General features: G+C 43.2%; 1 protein-coding gene across 1 annotated transcript in view; it reads left to right on the top strand.

Annotated features, from left to right (window-relative positions):
- Positions 1-1,009: 1,009 nt before the first annotated feature.
- Positions 1,010-19,352, top strand: part of Capn13 (calpain 13) — a 50,283-nt gene continuing 31,940 nt past the window's right edge. Inside the window, exons 1-4 of the mRNA XM_076833787.2 lie at positions 1,010-1,207; positions 10,389-10,461; positions 11,520-11,635; positions 17,107-17,243. Coding sequence (XP_076689902.2) covers positions 1,010-1,207; positions 10,389-10,461; positions 11,520-11,635; positions 17,107-17,243 — 524 coding nt within the window. The remainder of the gene's footprint in view (positions 1,208-10,388; positions 10,462-11,519; positions 11,636-17,106; positions 17,244-19,352) is intronic.

Below are 19,352 nucleotides of genomic sequence, written 5' to 3'. Positions count from 1 at the left end.
TCTGGCTTGCCTTCACCTTCTTCACCACTAATGCTCCATCACGGTCTCACAGGGACAGAGGCAGCAGCCTCCTAGCCTCATCCCTGCTTCCAGGCTCCACCCATCCTCCAACTTGTTCCCTGCAGCACCGTCCTATCTACAGATCTGATCAGGAACCCAGTCTTCAGTGGGCCTGCAGTACTTGAAGGGTATAAAAACATCTCAATCCAGCTTTCCAACCTGCCTTTCTGGCCATCTCTTCCAATGCTCCCTGAACCCACCCGCCACCCCCCAATCCCCCAGTGGCTCCCTGAGCCCTCCACACCCATGGCCTGCCAACACAGCTCCTGGGCCTTCAAGCCCTTGCTACCCACGGCACCTGCAGACACTTTCTAAGAAAATAGTCTACCTATCCATTCTCCACTTGGTAGATCCTTCTTCCTTAAAGGCACAATTCACTCTCTGTAGGAGAGTCATGTGGGAATATCCTCCTCCCACTTCCTATGGGAGGATAATTCCAGACTGTTCATGACAGCTGTTGGCTCCTCCTCTTTATGTCCACAAGTTCTTGTACACATTTTTAATTGACAGCTTCTATTGAATGATAGCTGGCTGCTAAAATGTCTAATCCATCTTTTCCACTTGATAATGAGCCCTGAAATTATAAAGATCATGATGTGGTTCTCTCTGGATTTCCAGCATTCAGAAGAGTGCCTGGCCCAAGGTCAGTGCTCAATAAATGCTCATTAAATGTTCAAATAACCCCCATAGTCTTTCATCCACGTGTCAGCACACTGAGAGGCTGCTTGGTACAGCGGGTTGAATGCTGAACTGGAAATAAGGATGCTGAATTTCAATTGAGGCTCACCCATCCACTGGTTATGCCACCAGGCACAGCATAAAAGTGGGGAGATGGGAGTGCCTTTCTGGGACTCACATCTGATGATGCAAGGCCTGGGCATCTCACCCCTAAAAACCTTCCTTTTTCTTACCAGAAAGAAAGGGAGCCAGAAGTCTTCTAAGGAGAGTCATGGCATATAACCCAGAGCCTCTGTCAGAGACCTCTGTCATCAAGTTCAATGATCAGGACTTCCACTCCTTGCGGGATCGTTGCCTATGCAGCCGCCTGCCATTTGAGGATGAGACGTTTCCAGCTGAGGCTTCTTCCATAGGACAGAAGCTGCTCCAGGGAAAAAATCTTTCCTTCCTGGAGTGGAAGCGGCCATGGGTGAGTCCGTACCCCGAGAACACACCCAGCTCTGTGGCCCTCGGAGCTGCCTGCCATGGCACCTCCCAGTGAAAGGAGCCATTGTCATAGGTGGTCCAAACCAAACTGGAAGGAGAATGAAATACACTGGGACCCTCTGCTACAGTGTTGTGTCCTCTCAGTGGGAAGGGAAGACCCTGTGCCAGGAGCCAGAGCCCAGATCTTTGGTTCTAACCCAGTTTAACCCTGAGTATACCACTGGATTAAAACATCTCAGCTCTGTCATGGAAAAATGAAAAGCCATTGGTATGAGGACTGTGGTAGTTGGTCTTTAGGGTCTCTCCCTCCTCCATAATTGAGTCCATCTATCAGTCTGTCACTCTTTATTCTCTTTGGATGTCGGTGTCTTTATATTCTTTTTTTCTGTCCCTATTAGGATGCACTCAAAGGGGATATATCATGCTGGTCATTTATACTATGGGATGAATTTGAATAATTGCCTGGCCTCTTTTACATTCACATTCTCAATCTTGTAAAGGGTTGATTGCCTATAAAAGAATTTCAGACTTCCACTGTAAAATTAGGGAGATATTTCAAGGCAGCATTCGAGCTACCCTGACTCCCCCACCTCAGCAGATGGCCTCTAACTCCACCTTGCAGCATGGTGAGCCCCACTGGTTTTTCTAGAACAATCATAGTTTTAGAGCATGAAGCTCCACAGGAAATTTCTCAGCAGATTCAAACTTCTCATAATCTCATGAGGACTACTAGTGATGAGAAGGGGACAGGTAAGAAACCCTTTGAGGATCCTGAGACTCCAATCTCCTGTTCATGCTTCCAAAAGCTCCAGTAGAACCTTTAATAAGAAAAAAAATAGTATAAAATCTAGTAGGTGAATGATGGTCAGTATAAATGACTGACAAGACATAATTGAGTCAATTCTAATAGGGAAGCAGAAGAGACTATAAAGACACACTGAGCACAGATAAAATGCCAAGCTCTCTTACTGAGCACGTCTAATAAAGTTGGTTTAGGTATTTTCTGATGATGCCCAATGAGATGCCCAGTGAGAGTTTTGATGATGCCCAACAAGGGCATTTTCCGGATGATGCCCACTGAGAGGCTGTGCGACCCCAAAAGTAAATGTCAGGTGTGTAGATAGCTAACTCATTTCTGCCCATGAGAAGGACAAGTCAAATCCTCCAGCTCTGGAGATGACACCTCTTGCTTACATCAGGACAGATTTGTATGGGGTTGGGGGACAAGGGTTTGTGGAGATCAGGTGAATCATGGGATGGCGCTCAAAGGAAGATGAAGGTGTTTCAGCCTTCCAGGGTCCATCGCAGCAACCATGGGCATTAAGTCCACACCAATGACTTCTTCTGGCCTTCACCTCCTATGCAGAACTGAGGCAAGTGAACTGTATATATTTTTTAATTCTGAGCAAAACCCGGCGGTGCACACCTGTAGTCCCAGTTACTTGGGAGGCTGAGGCAGGAAGATCAAGGCCAGCTTGGGTAACTTGTGAGACTCTGTCTCTAAATAAATAGTAAGTAAATAATAGATAAATAAATAGATAAAGGGCTGGGGATGTAGCTCAATGTAAAGGACACTTGGATTCAGTGCCCCATACTGAAGTGAAGGAAGAAGAAGAAGAAATTTTGAAGGGTCATTCTTTGTTATTTTATTTCAAACACTAAGATTGTTTTAGAAGCAGTAGGTTTTTTTTTTTTTTTCTCACCCTTACAGGTGTTGAGCAATAGATATGAGGCATATTTATAGTGTTGAGGAATTTATAACATTTCTATTTAGAAAGGGTTGACTTTTTCTTACTATCTAATTCCAGCAATGCCTCAATTTGTGATGTACTTTAGAAGCAAGGAGAAACTGAGGCAAATAGATGTGAAACCATTCATACAGAATCGTACCAGGAGCCTAAAATAGAGGCAGCTAGGGGCCATTGTGTTTTTCCCCTTACTCTCCTTGTCCAAAAGCTTTCCTGAATTCTACTGGCGGTCATTCTTCACTTCAATGTTTCTTTTTAAATATCACATTTCTATGTGTCCCTTTTCAGAATCGACAATACTTAACATTGTACAGGACTTTCCATACATCTTTGTGTCCTTTGTTTTCTAATTTTATAGAAAGGGAAACTGAGGTTCAGAGAGGTGATGTGACTCACCAAGGTGACACGGTTAGGGAGGGAAGGACCCAGGATTTAAACAAAGACTCCTGACCCAGATGCTGCCCTTAATGCCCCTCTCTCCCTCTTTCCCTTTTCCTACATTTTCCTTCGTCTGCCGAATCCACTTTGCTGATCAAATTTTGTTTTAAGAAGAAGCTCCTTCTCCACCTATTTTGTTTTGTTTTCCTTTAAAGAATTTCCAACCTCTCCCACAGCCCCACTCAGCTTCTTAAACAGCCTGTGACCTTGTGGTGAAGGGACTCAACAACTCATCGGTCTCAGTGCTTCCTGTAACCCCCACTCTCAGCGAAAGATAATACTAAGAATCATACTTACATCTGGGGTGTCTGTGCCACATTCCCCTGAATTAAATGGAATACTTAGAGTAGCTCCCTTTTAGGAGAAATTTTATATCATGGATAGCAATAATAAATCCGTTTAGTGAGAGCATGCATGTGTTAGCTTTATTTGCACTTTTTGTGCAGTTTTCATTTAATTCTCCTCACAGTTCTGTGAAGTAGATGATATCACCCTCACTAAATCCATCAGCATTGTCCCAGGGATCCTTCCATGATGCTGGAGACGTTCTTTCTGTGCTATCCAATGCTATAGCCATTAGTCACACGTGGCTTTTGAGCGCTTAAAATGTGGCTGATGCAACTGAGGGACTGAAGTTTATTTTATTTTATTTTATTTTTTAGTCTGAAGCATTATTATTTGTTTATTTTTAATTTTTAAAAATTCATATACGACTGCAGAATGCATTACAATTCTTATTACACATATAGAGCACAGTTTTTCATATCTCTGGTTGTATACAAAGTATAATCACACCAATTCATGTCTTCATACATGTACTTTGGATAATGAAGTCCATCACATTCCACCATCATTTCTAACACCATGCCCCTCTCTTCCCCTCCCACCTCTCTGCCCTATCTAGAGTTCGTCTATTCTTCCCATGCTCCCCTTCCCTACCCCCTATGAATCAGTCTCCTTATATCAGAGAAAACATTTGGCATTTGGTTTTTTGGGATTGGCTAACTTCACTTAGCATTATCTTCTCCAACTCCATCCATTTACCTGCAAATGCCATGATTTTATTCTCTTTTATTGCTGAGTAATATTCCATTGTGTATATATACCACATTTTTTTTATCCATTCATCTATTGAAGGGCGTCTAGGTTGGTTCCATGGTTTAGCTATTGTGAATTATGCTGTGATAAACATTAATGTTACTGTGTCCCTGTAATATGCTGTTTTTAAGTCCTTTGGGTATAGACCAAGGTGAAGTTTTAATTTTATTAAATTTAAATCTGAATAGCCACATGTGGCTTGTGCCTACTGTATAGGACGGCCCAGCATTGTAGATGGTGGAACTTCACAATGGTCAACAATGTGTGTCAGACCAAGGGACAGGAAGGTCATCTTTGTCCCCATTTTATAGTGAAAAAACATTTCAGTTTTCAATGACAAATGGGCTGGGTGCCCAAAGCATGTTGTCTACTGGGCACTCAGAGCTCAGCAGCAGCCCCATTGTGGGTCAGCCCATGGCCGTCGCAGGGTCAAGTCCTGCCTGTCCAAGACAGTGCTCATCTTCACACAGCCAGAGCAGTTTCTGTTGGGATAATTCACTAGAAATGATTCAGCTTGGTACTAAAATGTGTTCTTCAGAAAAGGAAGAGGTTAAAGAGCGGAGAGATGAGTGTAGGGAGGATTGCGTTGATGTCCCATCAGGCAACAGGTAACAGAAGGTGACAGAAGTGACTATGCCAATAGCCAATTTTCACTGAGTCAGAGAACTTTGATGCCAATATATCAAAGCCCTCTAGGAAAACTAAAGGGAGTGAAGTTGCCACCTGTCCAAGCCTTACCTCTGGACACTGTCTGAAAGGGCCACATGTCAAGATGCATAGTGTCTCCTCATCCAGAGCAGCATGCAGTGTGGGGAAGTCCTGAGCAGCCTTTGAAGGGAATGCAGAGTGATGCCAGTGCTGTCACATTGGGAGAGACACTCCAGAGGCAATGGGGGGACAGCGGCTGATGAACCACTTCAGAGGGGCTATTTGCTAAGATCCCAGGAGCTCTTGCGTTATAGGAGCTTCTGACATACCTAATAGAACAGAGATCCCCCAAACTTTGCTCGAAAAATGCCCCCCTCCAGAACTCAATTTCTGGAATTACTTAGTTTTCACTGTATTACTCAGGGTTCTCCAAGACACAAAACCAATGATATGTATCTCATTGAGACACATGTGTAAGTTATAAATATTAAATATTTATTATTCTGATAAGTATTGACTGTATGTCCTATTACATAGCCTAACATATATACCCTATTATACACACACACACACACACCCTATTGATAGAGTTATATATACATCCTAATATATATGTCCTATTGATACATTTATTAGAAAGATATTTTTTTTAGGAGCCGTTGGCTCATGTGACTCTGGAGGCTGAGAAGCCCCATGATATTCCATCTGCAAGCTGCAGCCGGAAGAGGGCCAGAGACAGACTTATATCTACATTAGGGGCTGGAGAACCAGGGGAGCCATTAGAGTCATTTCAGTCTGAGGACAGGATAAAGCTCAAGATGAGAAGGGGCTAATTCTCTTTCTCAGCCTTTTGTTCTATTCAGGGCTTCAGTGGATTGGAAGGTGCCCCCACACACTGGGGAGGGTCAACTGCTTTAGGAGCCCCACAATTCAAATGCTAACCTCACCCACAAACACCTGCACAGACAAAGCCAGAAATCATATTCCCCAGCTACCTGGGCTGCCTCTGTTCCGGTGAGGATGACACATCAAATTCACCTCCACAGCTTCCTTGTGTACACCTGGGCGTTTCCAAGCCCTCCAGGGCCCAGGCCATCTCACGGAGTCAGAGACCCTAAGCTCAGAAGACTGTGACTGCTGCGGGGTTAGAGGGAAGAGCACGGCTCCCTGTGGGCAGAGTGCCCAGTTCCTAGCCTGCTCCCCTAGGAACTGGAACAAATCACTCAGCTCTCCCTCACCCTCGCTGGGCCTCAACTGGCCTGAGGAACTGTGTCCATCCTGCACCGTACCTCTGGCTGACCTGGGAAATCAGGACTGCGAAGGCGGGGCTGCCCAGGGATCCTGAGTCACCCTTAGGCGGTAGTTGGGCCTGATCTGATCTAGCATCTGATCACGCTGACTTCACCACTGCTCTAGTGCCCTGCTCACCTGGTCACCCGGGACCTGCCCAGGCCAGGGCTTATTTTCCTTATGAGCCTTGTCTCAGGTACTTAGTTTCATTATGGGCCTTGTCTCAGGAAGTCAGATGAAAGATAAAAATGCTTCTGAGCATATCTATTCCTCTAAAGCCCACAGTAGGGAAGGGACATGTGCCTGGAGGACAGGAGACACAGGTGCCTGCCCATCTGGACACAGGTGATTGCAGGGTTTCTGTGTAAACTTGAGGTTGACTATTGATTTCATGTTTGAAATAATCTCCATTTAATTTTCATTGCACTAAAATAGCCTCTGTTCCTAATTCAATAATTTTTTTTGTTTTTTAATTATAACTTTTATTGTTTTGGCAAAATATAAAAACTTGTGTATTAAATGCCATCATACAATTAGTGACATGAAATGTCAACACTTTACCCCTAGAAATGCTAGTTCATGTTATTAGATGTTCTGAAGTCATTTTTGCATTCTGCATTTCTACAGCAAATCCTATTTAATGGTAATATATTAGGCAAAATCAGTCTGGTGTATATATATATATATATATATATATATATATATATATATATACACACACACACACACACACACTATATATATATATAGTGTGTGTGTGTGTGTGTGTGTGTGTTTCTCTCAGGTTGACCATCAAGGCTATACTGGCTTCTTAATTGGTAACAAGATACTTTTTTCTTCTTAACACTGAACTGGTAAATGACACAAGAATTGTCTATTCCCTATAAGTCTGAGAGACTCAGCAGGAAGATTTCATGTACCTGAAAGCCTTTACAGACATATTAGGGAGCTACTCCTTATCGTAAAAATATTATCCCAAAGGTATTGGTATTTCTAGTTAGTAAATACTTGAGTCATTTCAGCCATGTTGATTTTTTTAAATTATTAGTATAAAGTTATTAAGAAAATTACTAATACTTCTTAATTGGCTATCATAGAATGTTACATTGTATTTTTATATTTCCAAAGCCCATTTTTATCTAATCTTGTTTGGGTTTCTCTACCACATGTGCCAAAGGTTGGGTCTGTGTAAATTGCCTATCCTGAGTACAACTTTTTTTTTTTTTACTTGATTAATTTTGCTGTTCTGATTCTTCTCACAATTCACAATTGTTCTCTTCATCACTTGCATTTGCTATTTTGGGGAGCCCCTTTTGTCTTTTTCTTTCTAATGTCTATGTATTGATGGCTTTTAATTCATGTTTTTATTCTGTCTGGCAACAAATGCATCTGAGGCTATGGGTTTATCTATGAGCGAAGCCTTTTTAACCTTGCAGGTATTTTAGGAGAAGGGGGTCAATATTTATTGAATATATACCCTGTAGGATGCTGTGCTAAGTATTTCACTTCCTTACTCATTTTGCAGAATGGAAGGATTCACACTGCTCTGCAAGGCTGTCTGGAGCCTGCAGGCAATAATCCAGGAATAAACAGCCAGCCCTCAGCCAGGGTTTCAAAAACAGCAGCCATTGCCTTATTTCATCATTTGAGTCTCCTAACTGTCTTTACATTCTGTTCCCATTTTACACATGAGGAAACTAAGCCTCGGCAAAAGAGAAAAAATGGCTCAAGGTCTTCAGGTCATCTGGAGAGAAATGTCAGGGCAGGACTCCACAGCAGGTCTCTCTGAAGGACCCCTCTGAATACACCTGCCCGCCCTCATATGCAGGTTGATGGAGGGAAAGCAGCAGGACAGCAGCAGAAGAGCTGGTGGTAGGTCAAGAGAACAGAGCAAAATCTGGGCTGTGTTGGCACACGCCTATAATCCCAGTTACTCAGACGGCTGAGGCAGGAGGATTGCAAGTTCAAGGACAGCCCAGGAAATTTAGCAAGGCTCTGTCTGGAAATAAAATTAGAAGGACTAGAGATGTAGCTGAGTGGTAGAACCCCCTTGGGTTCACTCTCCGGTGACAGAGAGAGAGAGAGAGAGAGAGAGAGAGAGAGAGAGAGAGAGAGAGAGCGCACACGTGAGCGCTTGAGAGTGAAATTACAGGACTTTTTTGAGACCTGTAGTTCCTTTTCACAGTAGAATGGGAGAATTAGTGGTAACTAAAGTGTCCCAAGTTGTTTTCAAACTGGCTGGCTGCCCTATGCACACAGCTGAAGCACCCAGGGCATTCTTCCCTGACTGCTTGGCTTAGGGACCCCCAAGTCCAGCCAGACCATGGCTCTGGCAGAGGAGCCCCCTCTCCAGGCAGGGCCTGGGATGCCTCTCCTGGCATTTGATGGTCAGTTCATTGTTAAGAAAGCAGGGGAGGCTGGGTAAGAGGATGCCCTTACCCGATGCAATGTGTTTGCAGAGGGGCACACCTTTGTTTGTCCCATCTGGGTCCCCTCCAGGAAACTGGCCACTTGCACAAGTCTAGCAGTTTCTACAAGGTGCAACACTCTGTACTTTCATGGCTGTTAGGCAATTTGTTAATCTATTTCTATGGTGCGACCCTCCTCTCTGGGGACTTATTTATTTGTCAATGTGACAAATAAAAGAAATTATGCAAAATTATGCATACTATGCCATGGAGATCAGGAAGAGCTGCACTGACTCCTCAATAGGATAATCCTGTGGGCCCTTAGTAGAGACAAACTAGAAGGTGGGCCAGTTCTGGGGCAGGAGCTGGACCTTCAGCCCAGTGTGCCCCCAAAGTGCCTGGGGACTCTCTTAGGAACTCTCACAACCCTGCTGAGTTCCTCCTAGTTTCCCCCAGATGTTGCTGTACCATGGAAACCTCTAGTATCCCTTTTTTTCTGGTGGGCGGGTGTGTGTGGGTTGGAGGTTGGAGAAGGACAGGGTCTTCCAAATTCAGTTTATGGGTGAGCCAGGGTGGGCAAAGATAAGATCATGCCTACCTTTTATCCTGTGCAACAAGTGGCTGATCTGGGACCCAGAATCCAGAACACACCCAAGCTGATGTCTGAGAATTGCCACTTCACAAGTTTTATTATGAAAAGCTAGAGCACCTGTTACATTTATAAAAGTCTCACTCATCTAACACATGTATCTTATTCATTTGTGTTGGGAGTCGACCCAGCTTCAAAGACTAACTTCCCTATCCCCCCCCCCAGAAGAGCTGGCCAATGGTGAGCCCTGCTGGCTCACATGATCCTTACCCACCAATCAGAAAGCACCCCATGCCAGCTGCCAAAACCCTTAAACTGTTAAATTGTTTCAACCATCAGACCACCCCCAGCTATATACATATGCAGAGCTGCCTCAATAAACAGGCATTTTCTTCCACAGCAAGCCTTAATCTTTCTTTCAATTTTTTTTTTTTTTTTTTTTTTTTTTTTTTGTGTGTGTGTGTGTGTTTGTAGCCTCTTTATAAAACATTGGCTTTTGAGGACCAGAAAGGATATTTGCTGTAAGGATCCTGAGCCTTTATTTATGTTGTCCCCTCATGCTTCTATGTTTACTGCTTTTGACACCTGCTTTCCTAAGAACAGAAGAGCCTGAAGATGAAAAGAACTTTCCTAATTTAGTTTTTTAAAATTTCTTTGTTTTGTTTTCTGGTACTGGTGATTGCATCCCAGGTGCTTTACTACTGAGCTACATCCCCAGTTCTTCCTTAATTTTTTTTTTTTTTTGAGATAGGTTCTCCATAATTCGCTGAGATTGGCCTTGACCTTATGATCCTCCTGTCTCAGCCTCCCACCTAATGAAGATTTTAAGCACCTGTTTAAAAATTAAACTCTATCCCTCAAAGACAAAGTGTATGAGGTCTTAGGTCCCATCTCAGGGCATAAAGCGGTGAAAGATGCTCACAGCTTTTCTTCCTCTTTCCTAAGGAATTATCAGAGGTTCCCCCTCACTTCATCCTGGAAGATGCAAGCAGATTTGACATCGAACAAGGAATAGCAGGTGAGAACATCTTTCCTCCCAGCACTTGGAATTGGACTTCACATGCTAAAAAAATTTCTACCTGGCCACCACCCCATAGTCCACTCACAGGGTTTTGCTGACTGGAGAAAGGAGCTCTCTAAGTGTGTCTCTATGGCTTCGGCACTGAAATAGGATTCAAACAGTTGACCCTGTTGAAGGTAAAGGAGAGACTCAGGGGAGGGGATAAGCATGTTCAAACGGGCCCACAATGCTACCCAAGGAGAAACACAAGGCCCACATCCCTCAAGGCAAGAAGAGAGAATCCTGTGCAGCCTACAAAGGCCCTGTGTGGGTAGGAGCTGAGCAAGTATCAGCAAAGGTCTGTTTCCCATGTGGTCCAAAGCACCACTGCCACCTTTGCTAGCAGCAGAATTTTCTATGACTTTAGCTCTGAGCACTTTGGCAATAAGAGAATCAAGGAGTAAGTTGGACCCGGCTCTGTCAAAGCCTGGCTGGGGTTCCCCCGTGCTCCCTCACCACACCATCACCCCCACCGCCACCACTACAACAGCCATCAGCTGTCCCTTCTACTTGCTTGGAACTGGCCCCAGTGAATCCTTTCCCCAGTTTTCTTCTCTCAGAGGCAAATATGGGTTATACATTAAGCCGTCTTCATTCAAAATCTGAAATGCTCCAAAATTCTAAACTTTTTGAGAGCCAGCTTATTGCCACAAGTAGAAAATTTCACATCTGACTTCACGTTATGGGTTGAAGTCAAATACAGGTGCACTAAAAATCCTACTCTGCTTAAAATTTGCCTTCAGGCACTGTGTATAAGGTGCATATGAAACATATATGAATTTTGTATTTAAGCTTGAGTCCCTCCCTAAGATAACTCATTGTGTATATGCAAATATTCCAAAATTTGAAAAAATCCCAAATCTATAACTTGTCTGATCCCAAGCGTTCCAAATAAAGTATGCTCAACCTGTTTTCATAAGGAAGTGTGCCAATTCTGGGGGCCAAGGACCTGTAAAGTCATGGGTTGGGTCTTCCAGGTGTGTCCACATGGCCTCTCTGACTTTATCCCTTCCCAGGAGACTGCTGGTTCCTGGCAGCGCTGGGCTCCTTGACCCAGAACCCTCAGTGTCTGCAGAAGATCCTGCTGGACCAAAGCTTTTCACACCAGTATGCAGGGATTTTCCGTTTCCGGGTATGTATGCTACTGTCGCTCCTTAGACGATAGAGCACCCCTTGAGCACAGAGGCACAGAGGAAGCCAGAGTCCCGGGTATTCTTGTGGCCTGGGAGCCTGAGAGTGACATTCCTGTGTTAGTTACACAGCCTATCTCATGGGGCTTATGACTTGATTACACATATGAGAATTAAAGTGTTTTCATGGAAATAAGAAGAAATGACAGTAATAATTAGCAAAATAAAAGAGTTATTGATTCAGAACCTTGTAATGATGGTGGGGTCTTGTCTCTGTATCTATTCCTGCACCATGTCCTGTTATTTTGATTACAGGAGTATCATAGCAAGTTGTAACCCCTGGGGCAAAGTCCCCCCCCTTCATTATTCATTATTATTTTCTCAAAAATGTCTTGGTACTTCTTGCACATTTATTCTTCCGTGGGAATTTTTAAATCATTAGTCTAATTAAAAATAAAAGCCACTGTGATGTACAATGTATTAGCATCAAATTTATGTATTAATTTGGAAAAATTACATTTTTATTATTTTAATTATTCTCTTCCAGAAACGTTGCCTTTCTATTTATTCAGAACTAGTTTTATGCCCTTCGGTAAAATGTTATAGTTATGTTTTCTTATTGGTGCTCTACCTTTCTTGGTAAATTTATGCTCAAATATTTTATAATTTTATAGCTAATGTGAATGAAGTTGGGTTTTTTGTTTATTTGTTTGTTTTTGTTCTGCTCATTTCCAACTAGGCATCACTGGAAAAAAGAAAAGCTACTATTTATTATATGTTAAACTGGATCTAAATACCTTACCAGACTCTTTAATAATTTCTTATTTTGTTCTTTAGCAAAATCTGGATCATTTTAGTTACCTAATAATTGAAATAAAGATAATTTTTTTCGAGACTGGAGTTGTGGCTCAGTGGTAGAGTGCTTGCCTCACACATATGAGGCACTGGGTTTGAACCTCAACCCCACATAAAAATAAATACAAAAATAAAGGTATTGTGTTCATCTACAAATAAAAAAATAGAAAACAAAGCAATCCAACTTTTTAAAAGATAATTTTGTTTTTCATTTTAATTTTTGTAGAACTTATTTTGCTCTTCTTTGCTCCGTCACATTAGTAAGCAACTCACAATTTTGAATTAAAGTGAAAAGAGTCAAATTCCTGTCTCCCTTTGATTTGGTTAATATATTTTCCTGATACGCTGTCAGATTCAATGGGCTAAATACTTTGTTAGAATTTTTGTCCCTGTATCATGTGTAAAATTAGCTTCTAGTTTATGTTATTTTGTCACATTTGCATTATGCTAGCTTTTAAAAATGAATTGGTTGAGACTACTTTTTAATTTGAGATAATTTGAATAATATTTGCTAATCATTATCTGTCCTTTGAAAGTAAAATAAATAAAAACAAAAGAAAGAAAAAAATAGACAATGGTTAAATTAGCTGACCCTGCCTAATCACATTTTAAAATATAATTTCTTTAACTCCTTCTATATATTCAGTAACTATTAACCTGCTCAGATACCTTATTTCTACTGAACTTAATTCTTGAAATTTATTCTTTACCAGAAAAATCAACTATTTCTTCTGTATTTCCAAATGCATTGCCTTAGATTTGCTCATGTGATTCTCTGAGAATCCATTGAATTTCTTATAATCTGTGGCTAAATCTACTTTCTCAACAACAGTGCTATATTTTTATTTTTCCATAATCCAGTTTTTCTTAATCCAACTAATCTGTTTGTATTGATATTTTAAAACAAATCAACTTTGATTTTCACTATTCATGCTATTTTTTTCCTTTTAAGGTTTGATTTCTATGCTATTAATTTTAATTTTATCTTTATTAATTCCTTTTTTCTTTATCGTGGTTAATTGTATTGTTCTTTTTTGTTTACTGAAATTGCACAGTTTAGTATTTGAATTCTTTTTTAATGACAAAAGCTTTTAAAACTATAAATTTTCCTCTGAGATCTTATCTGAATCTATAAGTTTTATTATAAAATATTTTACTTTTGGCCTGGGAATGTAGCTCAGTTGAAGAGTAGCTGACACAAGACTCTGGTACAATCTCCAGTCCCCGTCCACACACACAGATTTACTTTTATTAATTTTAAGATGATTATTTTTGGTTTTTAAGTTTTGGTTTGTTCATTCATATACATATGGGGGTTATTCCTTTAAAGTTTATTTAATTTATAAATGATGACATTTATAAATTAAATAAATCATCTGGCTGCTGAGTTTTAGTTTTGTTAGATTATAGCCAAAGAATATAAATCCTAAAATATCAACATTCTGGGAAATTATTAAACTAGTTTTAGTTATGGTTAAGTCTGTGACAGTTTTTGTTGCTGATTCACGGACACAGGAGAATTTAGGTTATCCAGGGGTCATGAGGGTATTCATTGAATCAATCTTTCTGATTTGCAGATTGTACTATCTACAATTTTCTATTTTATCTGGACTTAATTTTTCTGTTTAATTTATCAAATACTAAATGGACAATTGAAGTTCCACCTCAAAGTCATTGTTTTGAGACTTCTCATGCTTACAAGTATTCTGGCTTTGCACATATTCTCCTTGTATCCTTTGGTGGCCAGAGGTTTATGATCTTTATCTTTTTGTTAGGATAAACTTGTGTAGCATCTCTATTTGTTATACTTAAAGCCTTTGGCCTTGAATTTCTCTTTATCTGACAATCACATTGCCACACCAACTTCCTATTATTTACATTTCCCTCTTACATCTTTGCTTGTCCCTTAATTACCAATTTCATTTTCACTATTTTAGGCCTGTTTCTTATAAAAAGCATGTTAAGAACTCATTGATTACCACTGTTTCTTCTACCTTTATTGCTTGAGATTTTTGTTCTAATTTAACTTTCATTGGATAGAAGTAGCTCTTTGCATAATTTCCTCAGTCTACATGAGGGGTTTTCATGTGCTCTTATTTAAGAAACGACATTTTGGTTAGATTTAGGATTCTTGGAACACGTTCCTTTTCTCAAAATTTCCGTTGTCCCATTGTCTTGTGGCTTCTAATATTACAGAAGAAAATCCAATGCTAATCTATTTTCCAGCTTTTGTATGCAGAATGTACTTTCAAACTGCACATCTCTAAGAGGTTCTCTTTCTTTCCCCGGAATTCAAAAATCTTTCTAGAAAATATTCAGATGTGTGCCTTTAAGAAATAGTCCTGCCTTGAATTCAGTATACTCTCTATCTGAAGACCAGCCTCCTCCTGCTCAATCTCTCTCCATCATTGCTGGGCCTCTTGCAGTGCATCCTCAGCTGGATTTATCAGCGCTGTTCTCACCTCCTGAGGTCCCACTGTGTGCATCCTGGTTCTTTCGATAGCACCTTGGTGATACTGCTGCCATTGCTGGTCCAGGGACACAATGAGGAGTGCACTGGAAGATTCAGGATTGAGCTACGCCTGGGCTCACCCTGGAGCTGCCAACATGGCTGTGGTGGCGGGGGTTGGAGGAGTTACTTAGGTGGTTATAGACCCAGGCAGGACACGCTTTGCCCTTCTGGGTGACAAAGACAGTTGCACAATTCCCCAAAGGCATCTGCAGTGCTGAGCTCTGAAGACCTCTTCTCATGGTTGTGTGCTCAAGCAATTCTTCTGGATAGCACCCAGTGCCCATGGCCCCTTGGATGCTTTGCCCAAAACACTTCTGGTTTTCTTGTCAGGCATTTGGGTGCAGGCAAAATGGTGCCTGCATGGTTCTTAGAGGGTAGAAACTCTGTCCAGACACCAGTCCTCCTTCCTCATCCAGAAATGCACACCAAGAAATATAGGTTCATGGTCCCATTCCTGACCACCAGTCAGGCCACTTACAACCTCTCCTGCAACAGCAAACTTATCTGATGCTCTCTTTGTCTAGGGAGAGAAAGTTCCATCAGCATTTCTGGTAAAAGAAGATGGAGGCAAGGGTGATTTCTAGTCATTGTAACCAGAGCAGCTTACTGGAGCCAGGATGCACTCACTTGTGCAGGCCTTCTAGGCACCAGGCTCTACTCTGGGTGCCAAACAAAATGACTGTTGACAAACAGTCCCTTAAAACAACACTCTCACTTTCACAGTCATCTGATCCCAGTCACTGCCTATAAGGAAGCTAGTTCTTAATCTTACCATCATTTGACAGATGAGGAAACTGAGTCACAGTGAAGTGTCTCACCCAACATTTGTTGCTTGGGCATTAAGGGTCAAAACCAGAATTCACACACAGTTCTACCAACTGGACAATCTCTGCTCTGTGTTGCTACTCAGTTAAGCCCAAAACCTAAATGGTACTTCCAGTCCCTGACTCTTCTGGGAGCTGGGATCAGCTCCTGATAACATGCCTATTCCCTCAGCCTCGCCACCTACACATCTTGCTGCTCGATGCGAGAAGACTGCAAGTCCACAGTATGCGTGAGTCAGCTGCAGTGCACGGATGCATTCATGTCCATGAGGACATGTTCTTTGCTGTCTCTGCTGACATCTCTTCATCTCCATCTCTGCTCTGAAAGTGCGTCCTCAGCTGGATGTGTCAGCCTGACATCTGGGGTATCCAGCTGTGGAAAAGGCCATGTGGATGAGAGATCACATCCACCCAGCTTTAGCGGAGCCCCTGCAGCTTCGACTTGCTTTCATCAAGGCTCAGGGCTGAAACTGGAAGCCCTGCTGCTCATCCGGCACAGGGGAGGCCAGCAAAGAAACTCAGAAGTCTGGCTTTGTAATGGATTCTCCTCATTTGGCCATGTCCCCGGGTGAACCGTTCAGAGTTGAATGCTAAAGATGAAAACAGTCTGTTTTGGAGAGGAACATCTGGCTCATTGGAGCTCTTAGCAGCAGCAGTACCAGCCAGTTACATTTCTTTGTAATGGCAATGCCAGTGTGACGTGAGGACAGAAGGGCCAGAGGGAGACTGTCACCACCTAGGTCCTCCTGAGCCATGAGCATCATCTGCCTCCAAGCCTTTGCCCATGTGGTCTCACCTCCTGAGATTCCTTCCCTGTCTCCTCATCAACTGCCTGAATCTTACCTCCTCCCTCAGGTTCTCAGCTTCTGAGCTTCTGGTGGGTTTTCCCCGCCCCCCTTACAGTCCTGCATCTACCACTCTTCTTGGTTACTTAGCACATTCTCCCTCTACTGTCCTTTGTGCACTAGAACCTAGAGAGTCTCCATGTCCTTGCAATTCACAAAGAACTTGCCGATGTGAGGTCATAGTTAGAAGAAAAGCCAAACTGAACCCAAGTCTCCTTCCTCCCTGGGCTAACTTGGTCTGTGCCTAATTTTCTCCATCTACCAATATGGGTGACACGCCCTTGTCCTGTTTAGCAACCTGAGCTGGGATTTGCTCTGGGTCTAGTTTGTTTTTGCATTATGGAAGTCTTGTTGCAACTGTGGCTGTCTTTTGACTTAGGTTGAAGGGCTGCAGAGACTCCTTCCTGCCTCACCACATACATGTGTCTCTCTTCCAGTTCTGGCAGTATGGCCAGTGGGTGGAAGTGGTTGTTGATGATCGCCTGCCTGCCATAGGCAGAGACTGCCTTTTTGTACATCCTCGCAAAGGCAACCAAGAATTCTGGCCCTGCCTGCTGGAGAAAGCTTATGCCAAGTAAGTATGGGCCTGCTTCTCTCCCCAGAGTTCCATGCTGGCCCTGCATGCCTATGCCTTGCCCTTGCAGATGTTCCCCACCAGCTGGCCCTGTAGCCCTCAGCAGCTCTCCTGAATGTGGGCAATGCCCCTTGGAATATCAGAGCCATTGCCACCTGGCTGGGCATCCTCTGTAAATAATCATCATGTGCAAGAATCAGTGCTGGGGCCATCAAGAGGGACCCAGGGACACATAGTGAAGTGTGGGCAGGGCAGAAGACAGAGATATGCACAGATAATATTATTGCTAGGCTGGTGTGAGTCCATATGAAATATAGCCCTCCTTGGAATCTGAAGGAAAGTGGTTCTAAGACCCCACATGGATTCTAAAACCCACAGGTGCTCAAGGTTCTTATATAAAATGGTGTAGTGTTTGTATATAACCTATCACATCCTCCTGTATGCTTTGAATCATCTCTGCATTACATGCAATACCTAATGCAATGTAAATGCTCTGCAAATTGTTGTTAAACTGTATTGTTTAGGGAATAATGACAAGGAAAGATTGTGCATGCTCAGTACAGACCCAGTTTTCCTCCCAATAATCTTGATCTGTGGTTAGTTGAGTCGTGAATGTGGAGCCTGCAGATACAGGGGCCTGACGGAGTGATACCTTGGTCAAAGTCCAGTGAGAGGGCAGAGGAGAAACTGAGCCTGACTGTCCGACCCACAGAGAGTCAGGCTGAGTCTGTAGGAGGAGGCAGCATCCGAGTGAGGCAGGAAGGATGGGGGATCCTGCGCAATAGGGGACTTAGGGGCAGAAGCAGCCCCAGCAGAGAGTGCGTCAGGCAAAGATATCAACGGGGCACTTCAAGCTGAGGACAAGGCAGCTGGAGGCCTGGCATGGCGGTGGATGTGGGTGTGGGGCAGCTTTTGCCCATTCTCCTGTGCTCTGCACACTATGCTCGGGGACTACCTTCTGGCGCTGACAGGCTGAGGACTTACAGCATCTGACTCACGTTTCACCTGGGCTTTGGGGCTGGCTTTTATTCAACGGATGTCTCCTGAGCATCTCCCCAGATGCCAGGCACTGGGGTTGGCACTGGGACAGACTCTCAGGCTGTGTGTGAGGAAGAGGGCACTGTCATAAAGCCCCTTACAGGTGAACAGATGCTCAGACTTTCCAGAATCAGAAAAATGCAAATAAAAAGAATAATAAAACACCTCTTCACTCCTAGGAGACTGCAGAGGTTAGAATTCTGGATAATGCCGAGTGTTTGCCAGGAATCCTCGAAGAGACCTGGAGGAAGTGCCACAAAACAGCCTTCTGAATAGCCACTCGACAACAGATTAGTGACATGCACATCTCACACCCTGTAAGACACTCCTAGAGGGACACTAAGGAGACAAGTCTAAGGCTGTTCCTGACAGTGCTGTGGGGGTGCAGATTGGAACTATGGTGGCACCTATCACCAGGTGCATAGGTACCATGGGGCAGATGTGCTCATGTGGAAAGCCACACAGTAGTTGGAAGCCTCAGATCCAATAGACAAGACACATAGGAATGTCTACAGAGGCCAGGTACTGAGAGAGTGGGGCAAGAGACACTAAGCAATAAAACACAAAGTTATTTATGGAAAGAAACTATGTCTCAGAAAGTATATACTTGTCAAGGACACATGAGAGTGAGCAGTTATCCCTCCCAGGGCAAAGGCCACACAGAGAACCACACCCTGGAGAAGAAAATGAGCAGGCGGGGGTTCCAGAATCACCACAACCAGACCCTCATCTCACAAGTGGGGAAGCCCAGCCTCCCAGCAGATGGAGGTGGCAGGTGTAGGTAACCTGAATCAGCCGAGGCCTCCTGCACCTGACCAGGGGACCCCATTTATCAGGACTGCAGCCCTGGCTGCATCCAGTCCTAGGCCCTCTGGGGTGGTCATAATACCATAGTCCTCCCAAATTCCTGACTTCTGGAACCTACAACCTAAGGAGCAAGGTACCCGAGTCCTCTTGGGGTACATTCTTTTTTCTCAGGCAGCTTGTGAAAAACCGAGGTTGTTGCTCATTTCCAGTGTTAGGAAGAGCTGTTTGTTAGCACAGGAAATGAAGCCCAGATAACAGCAGCGG

This window comes from Callospermophilus lateralis, chromosome 14, assembly GCF_048772815.1.
Source record: "Callospermophilus lateralis isolate mCalLat2 chromosome 14, mCalLat2.hap1, whole genome shotgun sequence".
NCBI lineage: Eukaryota > Metazoa > Chordata > Mammalia > Rodentia > Sciuridae > Callospermophilus > Callospermophilus lateralis.
The sequence above is the reverse complement of the archived record's forward strand: the minus strand, read 5'-3'. Positions and strand labels throughout refer to the sequence as shown.